Source organism: Cygnus olor, chromosome 1, assembly GCF_009769625.2.
Source record: "Cygnus olor isolate bCygOlo1 chromosome 1, bCygOlo1.pri.v2, whole genome shotgun sequence".
Classification (NCBI taxonomy): Eukaryota; Metazoa; Chordata; class Aves; order Anseriformes; family Anatidae; genus Cygnus; species Cygnus olor.
The window spans coordinates 36,472,187-36,486,678 of NC_049169.1; the positions used below are offsets into that span (position 1 = coordinate 36,472,187).

A 14,492-nucleotide genomic window follows, 5' to 3' on the forward strand; every position below is an offset into this window, starting at 1 on the left:
AAAGCAGGGGCACTATGTTCTTGATGCGAGATGACTGATTTTTTTCCTCTTCTCTGCTAAAAGTAAAATGGGGAATTGAAAGAAGTGGGACCGGAGACAATGATAGTATCAAAGTCTTCATGCTTTTCATGACTATTTTTCTAGACATAAAAATGGGGTGAGAAGTGCTTCTCTTAAAATGCTGGAGTTTGTCATGCTTCGGTTTTGATGGAAAGAGACTTAAAGAATGAGCAGTTTAAAAATAGTGGCAGTAGAGAAGATGTGGATTTTTGTGAGAGACTGAAATTATTAGGGAAGACAGGCAGTAAGCTTGTGGTAATTGGCCACATACCTATTATTTCCTTTTTCAATATTTTAGCTAAAGTCAGTCAAGATTTTGATAACAGCTCAGTAGTTCAATGGTTATTCCCTAACATAGACCCCTAAGGTAGATCAAGAGAAGCTTCCTCTTCTAATCCTTAAGAAAAAAGACTACTCTTTTTTTTTTTTTTGGAGGGGGGACTATCCCAGCAGATAGTGGCCACTGTACAGAGGAAGCTACAGTATGCTCGTTTCTTTGAGCTTTCCAAGTCAAATATAGGCAACACATATGATTTGTTTCAAAAAAAAAGTCTGTTGTGGTTTTAGAACACTGCCATAATTAATGTGTGCATTAACATATGAAGTAAAAATAGTGAGGGTGAAAACAGTAAAGATTCTTGTAATTAAAAGCAGGTAGTTGTACAATGATTGTGTGAACAAATAAGCAACCTGGAGCTAACTGCTTGTTGAGGGAGTAGTAGGAAGAGAGCTTTACTGTTCTGAAAGATCAAAGGGATGCCTTTAAAGCAGAAGGTATGCTGAGGAGACTCGACTGTTGCAGAGACTGATTCAGGAGACAGACCTGGAATGGGAGGGGAATTGGCAAACGTTCAATGGTCATATTACCCAGGTGGGGATTTCCTCTAGTTTGCCCATTCGGGGGCTAGCCATAACAGAGAAATACTGTTCTGCCCCAAGCAGTGATTCAACAGAAAATTATGACCATCTTTCTGTAGCTAGGTGGTCTCATGATGCTGTCTCCTACTTCTCCCAGTCTGTTAAAAGCAACAGGAAAAATGTCAGTAGTGGAACATATAGATGGCTAGAAGTAGGTCTGTGTGCTGGATGCGTTCCTGTTTGTACCTGATTTTTTTTCAGCAGTGTTTGCAGACACTTCCACTTAAGCAGGACGAAATTGATGGCTTGGACTCTTGAAATCCAGAACTGTAAGATGCAATGTGCAGAAGTCCAGATGTGCGTGTGTTTGTGCAAATCTATGTCTACCTTTACCCATTTTTTGATTTGTTGTTCTGAATTTGTTTTTCTGCATCACAGCTCCATGGAAAGAATCACAGGTCTTTTAATCAACAAAGAACAATTTTAGAGCTCCTTTTTGACAAAGTTGATGATATATTGTGCCTGTGTTCTGGTGAAGTCCCGAGAAGAAACACAATTTACTTTTCTAGCCTTCTTTAAATCTCTTTTCAAATTCTTGGTGTAAGCTTGGATGAATAATAGGCCATTCAGTATATTTTCTCAGAATAATGATTTCAGCCAAAGTGATTTTAGAACTATGATTTTTTCCAACGAAATATCCATCCTGGATGGATCAAAGATCCATTCTATTTCTAGAACTATTACAGCTAGATTTACTGACAGAGTTTCTTTCCCTTCAGGGTATTTTTAGGAAGGAAAAATTGACTTGTGTATATATCTCAGACAAACAACCTTGAGAATGTGGATTACTTCTGTTTTCTTTCAGGTTTATTGCAGAATTTCACACAAGTCTTTCTAATCTATAAACTTCTCATTCATGGGGTGAAGATAATATTTATTTGCCCCTTGAAGGGGATGTGAAGTTAAACTAACCTTTGCAAAACGTATTGGTATTTTGAATGGAAGTTGTTGCAAGTGTCAAGAAATGTGATTGTGTTCAGCTATCTAATCGGTGGTTCATTATGCTGCTTTGCATCCCTGTGTCTGTCTTTAAATGGGTTTGCTGTTTGGAGGTCAGACAAAGGTTCTTAGAAAAAAAAAATGGTGGGAACAAGGTTAATTTTTATTCTTGGAGGTCTGAAGAAGGGCCTTGAAAGTCTGGAAGCTTTTCTGATTGAATCAAGCCAGTGTAATCCTTAATCAAGCTATTATACAGTGGCTTTATAATATGTTCAGCTAAACTGACCAACTCATAGGTGTGTATGTAAGAGAGAACATCCCAGTCTTGTTTTTTTATGCAAGCATGCAGAATGTTACAAGATGAATTTAGCAAGAGACGCTCCATTTTTGAGATGAGGGGTAAGTTCCCTTGTGTTAGTAGGGGGACAGGGTTTATTGATCCCTGTGTTGTAGAAGTGAAAGGAGCAGAGCGAATAACCTGTCTGTATATGGATGAATCCTTTATCTTAGGTAGTCACGATAATGTGACGTGCACCGTCTTATTATTTGGCAGTCTAGGGGGGATTGCGATAACATACGAATTATGGTGACTAATGGAAGTGCATATTTTATGGTAACAGAAAGATCAGTTTTGGTTTGGAGGCATATGATCATGTGTAAAAGTAAAATAAGAAACAACAACATTTGTTTTGATGTAGGCAAATAGAGTGTTGTGAAACAGCAGATGAGTTTTACAGTACCATGGGCAAGCTGACCCAGGAGATGCTGGAAGACAGTCTGATTGACAGCAATGAACTCATGCAGGTGAGTAATTGTGATATAATTATTGTTTGTGTTTTCTGTGCATCCTTCTGGTGCTGATTTCTGAAGAATTATGCTTTTATTCAGATGCTGCAGAAACGTAAACTCTCCCAGGAATAAAAGCTTAAGATAAATGCAGATGGCTTGCAGTTAAAGCTAAAATCTTATACATTAAAAATAGAAAACCAGTAGGCTCCATTTGATAAAGATTGTGTATATGTTGACAGCTGAAAGTTTGGAGTGATACAGTGCCCAACTGATTTTATGCAAGCGAGATGTACAATCTCTTTGTAGTCATAATTTTTAGGGTTTTCTTTTCTATTTGTTTTTGTTTTGGCCAGTTATTTATTACACTGTGTCCTTTTCATTCTGTAGACACAGTAGGAGTTAAGAATTTATCAAGTAAGAAGGAAGAAAAATCCTTCATGATTAAAAAATGATTTAAAAAATAAATGACAGTGCCATGAACGGTGTGAGTGAACTATAAACAAAGACATTTTTAGGTAACTGTGCTCATTGAATTCTTAAGCTTACAATCATTGTGTAAGAACAAAGATCTGTGTTGTTCTGGAAAAGGAAAGGGCCTTGAGTATTGCAGATAAAATTTCATTGATTTGCACTTGCATTTTTTTTTTGCTAATATCCATGAGGTTTTTCCTTTTTAGGTGTTTTATAAAGGTTTCATGCTGCAGTTCTCAAGTCAACTTTCGATGAGTCAGAAAATGGTGATTAAATAGGTGCAAATACAGAGCACATAATTCACCTGAAAATTTTTACTAAGTGGGGAAAAAAAAGTATGAAGTACATGAAGTTGGATAGATTTATTAATGTAGTTTACAGGTGACTTTTTTACCCGTTATTGGAAGCCAAATTTGTTGACTGGGATTCCATAGCCTGGTAAAGTACTGTCCTGAAGTAAAGGATCGCTTTCAGATTTTTTTGGTGGTGGTTGGTGTTGTTTCGTCTGATTAAGGAGCTCTGGGAATGGGAAGGGTAACTACTACGGCTTTGTTTTGCTTCAGAAATACAAGTATAGCTGGTCAGAGGTACTCACGTGCTTTTTAAATAGTTGTTAAGGTTCCTAATGGGATAGTCCAGGTAATGAGGAGACGTGAGGGGAGCGGCACAAGCTGATGCCTTTTCATATTCAGTATGTTTCAGTTCCTGGTCTCAAGGGTTAGCACAAAATCAAGATGTAGCATTTGCCACAAACAGTGATGTTGGGAAAGCTGAAGGGTGCTTCAGTGACTCTGTTGGATTTCTTTCTTTGCTGTTGTGTGCAATGAAGATAAGGCATAGGTAGATTTCTGGAGGGTTGGAAGGATATTTCTTTTCACTGCTGTAATTATTATGAATATATTAATTTGGCAGTCATTTTGTGCTTTAGCAAGAAATGGCAGTGTAGCCATCTCCATCTGAGATGTTCACTCCAGACTCTCTTTACCCTACGTGGAGAAAAATAGGCACCCGAAGTGTTTGCTGTTAGGGGATATGAATCCCACCATGTGCCTGGCCGCTTCATTTGAACGTTTTTTTTTTTTTTTTCTCCGTTTTGGGGAAGAAAATAGAGAAATGTGAACCAGTGTGTTAAAGAAAGGATCCAGTCTGCTTGAAGACATTATTTTTATAAGTTGCTTTAACTTCTTCCAGAGGAGTTAGCCAGATATGAGTGTTTAGACTGCTTTGTTTTCAAAATGTTTTTTTCTGTAATCAGAGCAATGATTTTACTTGCATCTGATACTTTTTCAAGGTGACTCAAGGATTAATATCCTACAATGGGAAAGGATTAATATCCTACTCTGCCTTTTCGGTACATTTCAGTAAAGGTTGTTGCTGATGATCATCTCACTTTTTCTTAAGCTTGCGTGACGCTTCCATTTGTATCTGAACTACCTGCCCAGGCTCGCTTAAGCCAGTGCAGAGTAACTGGCACTTCTAGGCCACTGGGAAACAAAGGCCCATTGCCTTTAGGAACTGGAGGAGGGAGGTTTGGCTGATGCTTCAGGGGCAAGTGTTGACAGGGCAGATACCTAAATTATATCAGAGGACTCCTGTCCTTATTCTGTCCACCAGCATGTATAGTCGGTGCAAGTATATCATTTAAAAACCCCTCTCTTCCTCCCGTGCAGACAGTAAATAATATACTTAGGAGTGAAGACTTGCAGCTTTTGTGGATTTGGCCCTTAAATAGTAAGAGTTCTTCTCATGTTATGCTGAGGAGAGCTTGGAGGGATTGGCGGAGCAGGCAAGCCTACAGCCTCCTCCTTTTTCATCGTGAGCAGTTCAGGTAAATAAAGGGTAAGTGCTGCACGCTTCAGATGCTAGACTGCATATGTATTTTAGGACTAGAAGCTAAACAAATAGGGTATTCAGTAATGTCATTTTATTGGCCTATTAATTAACTTCAGTTCTCGCATGGAGACAGAAGGCTTTTTGCCAGGTGTCTGCAAGTTCTCTAAACAGTGTGTGCTGGCTAGTTTGAGTAGACGCTTTGATCCCTTCTCAGAAAGTGAGCGTTTTTACAAGCAGCTAAATTAATTCAGTTTGTAGGCTTAGAAACATTCCAGTGTAGAGGAGATGAGAAGAAAACAGGAAAAAGGAGAGGCATCCCTGTGTGTTTACTGTGTTGGAGGGAAATAGGGGTTAATCCCTCTCTGTTATCCCAGTTTCAGACTAACTGCTGTAGACAGTTACCTGGCTGTGATGGTATTCTCTTTCTGCTGGAGTAGCACTTAGTCTGTTTACTTTTGGGGTCGTTTTTGCTTTGGCTTTTTGCTTTGTCTTCCTAATGAAAAGAGAGAAAAGCCTTAAACCGTTGTGGGACAGCTCGAGTGAAGCATTTGTGAGGTATCTGCAAAAGCAAAACCACTTGCTCTCTTTTGGAAGTCACAGTCTATCGCCTTTTGTATGGCTTTCTGCTGAGGGTGTAGATGGCTTTGCATTTTTAGAGAGAGTCATGGGACTGAAAAGTCCTACTGATTTGAGGTGAGAAGGGAGGGTATTTTTCTAGTCTCTTTTAGTGTTCCCAGAATCTGTCCCTCATGGCCATAACTAAGATAGTGAGTTTGGCTGCATCATGTTTTTTATTGGTAGGTTGTTTCCCACTGGCACAGTTTCACCAGAATCAATCAAAAAGCATCCAGAGCTGTGTGCAAACTAGGAGCAAGATTCTTTGCCTCTGAAGCATTGCTGTGAGCTCACAGGTGCTGACTGAGAATAATTTTTGAATGTCCAGGGGAATTTGCACCAGCATAAAATCTGTTTGTGAATCTCTTAGATAGCAAGTGAGGCTCCTAGTTATAATCTGATAACAAGTAATTAAGTTAAAAATGTGGACAAATGAAAGAGATTGCACAGGATCTAGAAAAGATGCAGATTAGAGACATGCTAAAGCTGAAAGCATAATCTAAAACAGTAGGTGCGAGGAGTAAATGGAGGGCTCAAGCTGACTGTTTCACATAAAGGGTAACCAGCATATGGAAAAAGTTACCTGAAAAGGCTGTTGACATAAAAACTAGAAATAAATTCCAGACGCGCCTCCTTCTCCGTGAAGGGAGAGAGTGGAGACATATGGGGAAAAACACAGGAAAGCATGATGGAGATCAAACAAACAGACAGGCACGTTGGGCCGGAGGTAGGTCTTTCTCCAGATCATAAAATTCCTTCGTCTGGTAGACTGCCGGCGTATCACTGTTCAGGCCCTAGAGGATATTTATCTTTCACAGTAGCAGTGCAGTTTTGTGGAGTGGCAAAGCCTCTCAGTTCATGCTCGGGGTTTCTGAAGGTGCTCTCCTTGCCTTCCTTTTTGCAGAGCTCAAACGAGAAAATTCTTTTCATGCAGAAGCCTGTTGAGCTGCACTATTGCCCTGTGCCTAATCAAGCCAGGAATACCCTTCCTGCTCCTAATTGCTTACATCATTGCCACTGGAGAAACGTATATATGTATTTTTTTTTCCTATCAGGAAAGGTCCAGCTCTGAATCTCACTGTATTTAGAACAAACCACTGTTCATGAATGAATTAAATAGAAATTGTTCAAAATTTCCTTTCATCTTAATTGAAGCTATTTGCCTTCACATGAAAATGTCACTGACTTAATAGGACAGAAGAAGAAGCGATGTCCTTTCATAGCTAATGAGATATATTTTTTTTTTTACGTTGCTGCCTTTCAGAAGACATTTAATTTTCAAAAAGCTTGATTTTTCAAAGACACTCTGAGTAATGATGTTTCAGATTTTTTTTTCAATGCAAAAGTAGGGGGAAAAAGGGCTACTAAAATAAGTAGGATCAAATCAGTAATGATACTGCAATGAATATTATGTATTTTTATGCCAGGTTGGCTGGTGACACGCATCCTTTTATTACAGAATGAATTAAAGCAAATCTAATATGGAAAGCAAGTACCTTTGCTACTATTTATCTTCTTTAACTCTGGGTATTGAAATAAAATCGTACTATGGTTTCTTATTTTAAGTTCTAACATCGCAATGATGCATTCAGAGAGTTGAGGACATTTTATGGTCCATGATAGGACAAGTCTCTTCTCTCACAATTAAAAAATGTCCATTAACTGGAAAATGTTGGATCCTTCCTGTTTGACTGCGACTCAGGTGATGTAAGGGATCTGTTAACGATTCCCAGCAAGTGAGGGTTAACAATTCCCAGCAAACTCCTCCCTGTCTTATGACAGTGTCAATACCTTGTTGAATACTTAAGAGAAATATAGGTCTTCTGGAAGATGCCTAAAGCCTCAGTGATGCAGATGTGCTGGCAAGGGGAGGACTGGTAATGATTATTAAATAGGTACAGTAGCTGAAAAGGATGCTACGTCTCGTATTATCTTACATGCTTTTAAAACTATGAACCCTGTATTTTTCTATTGAGTCAGTCTTTATTTTTCTTATAGGAAGCATTGACTGAATCATAGAACTAGGCTGTTTACATTTTCTTACAGCAAGACCGAAAGTCTGTTCAGGGAGAAATCTTTCGTGGGATTGTTGGTTAGAGGGGCAATTTTAAAACCTGCTTTTTTTTTTTTCTCCCTAGACTGTTTATACCATGGCTCAGTTTCCCTTTCCACAACTGGCAGAATTAAGGGAGAAATACACGTACAACATTACTCCTTTCCCTGCAGCAGTAAAGTCAACTTCACTTTCAGGGTGAGTTTGAAATGCTTCTTACTGCATAGGATCATTGTTTACCCTAAAAGATAGTGAAATGACAGGTAGCGTCTTCCCTTACGTGCACCTAAAGAAGATAAAGATGTTTCATAAAGATGTTTCATGTGTAAGAATGCCTCTTTCCTTTTTCCCTTATGTTCTCATTTGACAGAAGGCTAGGCAGAACCAGAGACAGCGACGAGGAGAATGACCTAGATGATGAAGATTCAATTGTCAATGCAATTGGCTGTCTTGGACCATTAAGTGGATTTTTGGCACCAGAGCTCCAAAAGTACCAGAAACAGATGAAAGGTAAAAGTATTTCAGTTAATTTTGAAAAATGTATTTAAATCTGCGTGACCTTGAGAAATCATTTGTATGTTCAACTATGAAAGCTGCTATGTTTCAATATTGAATATTGAATATAGCTGTATATTTCAATAATGAAACTTTTGACAGAATTACATGTTCAACTGTGCGAACGCTCAAAGGAGGAAAAAATTCTGATGCATGTGAGAAGAGCAGACCATCTCGCAGTGGCCTTTATGAAATGATGATCAGTGGTGATTTTATGATGCCCTGGGAGAGGCTATAGTTGTTTTATTTTTATTTTTTTCGTTTTTTAAAAGTGGATGAGTAGAGGGGGAAGCAGACTGATGTAGCAGTCACTGTTAGCTGATTACACATCATCGTTCTTGTGGCTTGGTTTTGTTGAGACCTTTATGCTGGAATCTTCTTCTTGATTTTTGTTTTTTCCTTCCTGAGGGACTGTAAGTCTACCTGCTGCTTCAAGCTAGCACTTAGTCAGAACATCAAACTTCTATTGCAAACTAAGCCCAAGACAAACATCCCTTGGAAAAGAATTATCCCCTTGACCCTGGAGTGCCAGTTTGGTGATGCATCAGAAACAGCTGTGAAAATAAATTGCACTGCTTCTGTTGCTCTGTGGCTGTTTATCAGAAAGGCTCTGAAGTTGCCTGACTGCTCAGCTGCTCGGTATCTATCCCTTCTTTTGCTACTGGCAGCTTATTCCCTGTGGTGCCGTAACTGTTTCTTGATGCCTCTTGCTCATATCCCTTAGGACGGTTGATTAACCTCCTGCCTTCTTGCCTGTAATGTGTTTTATAACTTGCATTGTTAGCCTCATCTTTGATCAACTGAGTGTTTTAATAATCATTTTTTGAATTACTTTAGTGATGGTTTGGTGTACTTTAGGGTAATTAAAAAACTGTGATGATAACTTTCCATTGCTATGTTAATTGATGTACTCTTGAAATGTGCACACCCCCACCACATACTTTCTATTCTTAAGCAGCAGTTCTGGAAATGTAATTCTTATAAATACTGCAGCTTTGTTAAATACATATATTATCTTAGCTTTAATTAAAGACTACAGTTAAATAAGACAATAGGAACCAGACATTGGCTTGCCTTGCCAGTAATCTGCAGTATTCTTCAGTATGCCAACTAACTCCTCATCTTCCCTTTATTCCCACTCTGTGCAGACCAGAATGAAGAACAAAGCCTGGGCTCCAGCAACATCGCAGAGCTCAGTCCAGGAGCAATAGACTCTTGCCGAAGCGAGTATCATGCTGCTTTTAACAGCATGATGATGGAGCGTATGACCACTGATATTAATGCACTAAAAAAACAATATTCCAGGATAAAGAAGAAACAGCAACAGCAGGCTCACCATGTGTATATTAGAGCAGGTAATATATCAAGGCGTGTTTCGTTTACTGATTTATCGCAAGCTAACCTCATCAGGAGACAAGGCAAATAAGCTTATTTTACTTTAAACCAAATAGAGAAGACGAGAGGTTGATGCAATGTGTAACACCTTAGTAGTAGGGTGGGTACAACTTCATGGACACGAATTGTAAATGAAATGGTGATGTTGTTTTTTCTCTTGTCAGGATCTGAAGATGACGACCCTGGGATATTTTTAGGTCCCAGGGACCAGCTGAGCAATGGTATTTAATAGTGTCTTTGCTATCTGGCTGCCTTGACTTGATCTCTCTGCTTCACAAGTTTAAATCTTTGGCATTCTTGGAGTTGACATACTGATGCACTGAAAAAAGTGAAATGAGGAAATGAGTACGCTTCAGATCAAGGGGCAGGTAGATTCCTAACTGATACATATCCTCCTACCTCCCCCGAGTTCATCAGGGCATGGCAGGTTGCGCAGCTGGGGAACTGGCCCAAATGTTCCATTGTGGCTGGCAGTTTATCTAGCCCTAATGATGCTGCTCTGAAAATTGGACCAGACATGAGTTTGTTACGTAGCCATCTGTGTTCTGAGTCTGCTTCCCCAGTTGGTACTCAAGGACGTGGAGGTTAGCCTGAACAGAGCAGCTGAAGGCTTTTAATGGGTGTGCAGTTGTTCGTAAGAAGTTTTTTTTCTTTCTAATAGTGGCAAGGTATTTGCTTTGAACAAAGGCAGCAGCCGTGCAGAAACAGTGCAAACAGTAAGATGTTGATTCCCAAGGACTGCCAAAAAAAATAATAATTCAAAAACCATTCTAATTTTACTAATCATGATTCAGGGCTGGTTTTGTGGTTTAATCAAACTGTCACCTAATTACCTAATCCTGGATTTACTGCAGTGGTTTAATTAGAGAACCTAATAGAAATAAGTGGGTGTGGTTTTATCTATTAAAAATATACTGTTTCATTTTCCAGTCACACAAGCCTCACACACAAGGAGGGGTTTGTGTGACTGACTTTGTACAGGGACTGAATTGCCTCTTACAGCTGGAAGAGAAATGAAGGAGGGGGACAGACATCAGAAGCCAATATTAATGTTAAACTTTCAGTTACAGTGCAATTCCAAAAATGGAGGAGCTGTATTTGTTACGGTTTATTTATTTATTTTTCTGGCTCAGGACCTAGCCATAGTTTAGAAGCAGGGAGGGAAGATGGGAAATCTTCATCACAGCACTTTTAGCTTTGTGTTCAACTCCAAGATGTAAGAGGAATTCAGTGATTTTACTAGAAGTCAGTCCTACAAATCTTTGCTATACCTCAAGAAAGGCTTCAAATTCTTTGCTGGTGGATCCTTTGAATATTAATTTGTTTTGATGTTAACAATATTGTGTTTCTTTTAAACTCTTTCTTTCAGACAAAGGGCCAGTTACCAGCCTCCTCCCTTCTCAGGTAAACCATTCCCCGGTGATAAACCACCTCCTCTTAGGAAAGAAGATGAAATCAAATAACAGGTCTCTCAAGAATGCTGTTATTCACATCCCAAGCCATGCTCCAGGGAAGATGTCTCCCATTCCCCAAGAAGATCTTAAATCAAAACTGAACTCTCCGTGGCGCACTCACATACGAGTTCATCGAAAGAATATTGCTAGAGCTAAAGACCAGCTGGGGCATGGGGATACCGTAGGACTAATAGATGAGCAGAGCGAGAGCTGCAAAACAAATAGTCCTGGTGCAAAGGAGGAGACTTCCAAATGTTCTGATTTTGGAGAAGAAGGAGGTGGTTTGGATGACAGGACTACGCGAAAAGCTGACCAACAGCAGTCTGCTGACCCCGTCTCTACAGACAGCAGCACTACAGACGTGTCAGTGGTTCAGCTAAAACTGGAAGCACTGGAACTCGTCTCAGATAACAAAACTGATGCTGAGTCAACACCCGGTCAGTCCTGCCAGCCACGTTTATCTGAGTCGAGCAGTTTGTCTAGTGACAGTGGACACCCGGCGAAATCTCCCCAGCCTGGGATCCCAAAGCCACAAGTCTTCAATCCTTTCCCCAGTGTCAAGCCTCTTCGAAAGTCAGCTACAGCCAGGAATTTAGGGCTGTATGGCCCCACCGAAAGAACACCAACTGTACACTTCCCACAGATGAGTAGAAGTTTCAGTAAGTCAGCCAGTGGCAACAGTGGGACCAAGAAACGATGACGTACCACATGGCACTTTCCATTTCTGACAGGGAAAAAATGTATTGTTTTTTTATTATTTTATTTTATTATGTTTGTGTATATGTGAGTCCCAAAGAGTTTCTGATCTTTAATTAAGTAATGAGGACAAAAGTGGTTACCGGATGTATAAATATGTGTCTTTGAAAATTGTGCTCCCGTGTTGCCATGGGATAGATTAGTAAAGATGCACTTTGGCACCCTATTGTCGATTCTGATGGTTCTGTGGTAAAATAAACGTTGATTTGCAGTGTGAAGCATACTATTTCTTTAAATCTAATCCAGGCATGAAATCACCAGCTGCCTTTGACCCCATAGGCCCCTGTGGCTGCCTCCCGTCTCTTTCAAGGCTGTAAGGACAAATTGTCTGTCTGGTGCAGCAAAACCATAAAGCAGTTTTTATGACTGTTACGCAGCCTCCCTGTTAGACCTCATTATTATGCTCCGTGAGTAGCTGGAGAAGCCACAACTAACAAAAGCACAAGCAGCCCTAGCAATCTACAGTATCACTTTCAGTGTTAAGCATTGCCACTTATTTATACTGGGCCATCTGGCTTCAGGCATCCTCCAACAGCATGTCACGCTTCTCTTCCCATGGCAGTCCTCTGCTGATAGTGGTTTTAATATAAATGTAATCAGTGAGTGCGAGAATAACGGGCATGAGCCCATCTACAACACTGGTTTGCTCCTTTTCTATTACATATAACTGCTGGGGCATTGCAGCACTGCGAAATTAGGCATGAGGAACAACTAACTATACATACAGTTGTGTTGAATATTATGACACACCTTGGCTTTAATGGATGTAAAAAAAATACGATCTAGTTTGCAACCAGTTTTGTAATTAAAATGTATTTGCCTGCTTAGCAGTGGGTAAAATATATGAATGTTCCAAAGTAGTTTAGGAGTTTAAATTCTATAAATAGAGCGATTAGATACTTAGGGTGCCACTTGTCATTAAAACCCAGCATATCAGCCATGATGTTAGTGGACTGGACACAGGCTGTCATGGGGTTCCTTGGCATGGTTCTGGTTTGTTGTGAAACAAAACTGGCTAAAATATAAGCTGAGTGTTTACTTCCAAGTCAGTCCCTTTTGCCAGTTTCTTACAACGTTTTCTCAGAAGCTTAGATTTTTGATATGTCCCCCACTAAAGTCTTTTAAAGCTGGTGAATACTGCGAGACAAATGACAGATATATATATATCAGGCAGGCAGAGAACCTAAATGTGGATAATTCAGCTTCAGGGATGCAAAATCAAGTATTCTGACTTCAAAAAAAAAATCAGGTCGCTCTTAAAATACTACAGCTCTGCCATACTGTGTGCATTAACTGTGATTCATGACGTTTTTACTTCCAAGTTCCTCATGACTTGAAACTGCCCTGACTTCAAACTGGTGTAAAGGCAGTAATGATGAATCGATCCCATTGTATGTAATATCTTCCTCAGTTAAAATTATTTGTTAAATTTGCAAAGTAATATATCATTGTCTATTTATTAATGTATCCCATGATCTCTAGGATGTGATATCAGTTTTAGCTGTACAATATACCCCTGTTTATTGTTGTGCGGATGATTTTATTTCACTGTTGTATTTTATACAGGTGTATGCATATAAAGTAATACACAAGTATGAACACTATAAATTTAAAACAGTTGTAGATCAGATTTTGCCCCTGCCTTATTTTCAGGTTAAGTAGTATTGTTGCTAATGATCATTTGTAGCACTAAGTAAATCTAAAATAATGTAGGATTTAGTCACTGACCGTGGACTGTATGAGAATTGTTTCTGCCTTGATTTAAAAGACATGCACTTCTTTTCAAAATTTTACTGTGAATCATTTTCCCGATTTTTACCTAGCTTTAGCATATCATGCAGCTGTATGTGGAACTAGTAAAAATAAAAGGATTGTCATGCAGAAAAAACTGCTAAAATGTCACAAGTACATGCATGGATTTTCAGCACATTAAGATGTGATTAAGGTAATGGAAAATTAGCAAGCTTCGCACAGATAATGATCGGGGGAAAGAAATGCCAATAAAATATTGATTCAGATCTAATCAATAATTGATGAGTGTGCTTTGAGGGAGCTGTACTGTACTTGGACTGTTAGGATTGAGGCGAAGGAATCACAGCAACTCTGTGCATTAGTTTGGTGCTGTTTGCAGCAGGAAATTTTCTCTAAAATGGCTTTCAATTTTCTTGTTTCCCATAACTAGCACTACTGAGTTGTTTGATACCCCAAAGGATGTTTGATCTGCCTGAAATCCGTCTGCTGAACACACAGCAAAATCAATTTAGTCACTCGGTACTGTAGGAGAAACGTGAAGGAGAGGTCCAGAGAGCCAGCAGCCTTCAGAGAAGCTTCCAATTATTTTTCTCTAAAGATTCCCTTCATCAAGTGGGGTCTGTGGATGCAGATGTAAGGGTGGCTTTGCAGCATCAAGGACATTGGGAACACGGAAATGGGAGTCTCTACCACATAAACCTGTGTTTTGTTTTCCTTGAGGTTGCCTCAGTGCAGCCTTGTTTTTTTCCATGCAACTGAAACACCTTTCTGAGTCTTTTTATGAGAAACTATTCTATTAAGGTCAGATTGACTTTTATTTCCAAGAACCCTCTTCTGCATCATTAAATGGAAGGTCTGAATGGATGGGCATTTGATTTGGTTTTGATAGTACTTAGAGTTGT

The 14,492-nt window shown here is 39.4% G+C and overlaps 1 protein-coding gene across 4 annotated transcripts in view; it reads left to right on the plus strand.

Moving 5' to 3' along the window:
- The window catches only part of TBC1D30 (TBC1 domain family member 30), a 51,731-nt gene extending 37,863 nt beyond the window's left edge, over positions 1-13,868 (plus strand). For 2 of the 4 annotated variants that reach the window (XM_040552482.1, XM_040552496.1), the window contains 6 exons: positions 2,616-2,721; positions 7,764-7,876; positions 8,049-8,188; positions 9,382-9,588; positions 9,793-9,849; positions 10,998-13,868. In XM_040552482.1, the coding sequence (XP_040408416.1) occupies positions 2,616-2,721; positions 7,764-7,876; positions 8,049-8,188; positions 9,382-9,588; positions 9,793-9,849; positions 10,998-11,782 (1,408 nt within the window). In that variant the 3' untranslated portion in view covers positions 11,783-13,868. The remainder of the gene's footprint in view (positions 1-2,615; positions 2,722-7,763; positions 7,877-8,048; positions 8,189-9,381; positions 9,589-9,792; positions 9,850-10,997) is intronic. The other 2 variants (XM_040552489.1, XM_040552506.1) reach the window with 1 other exon arrangement.
- Positions 13,869-14,492: the final 624 nt, after the last annotated feature.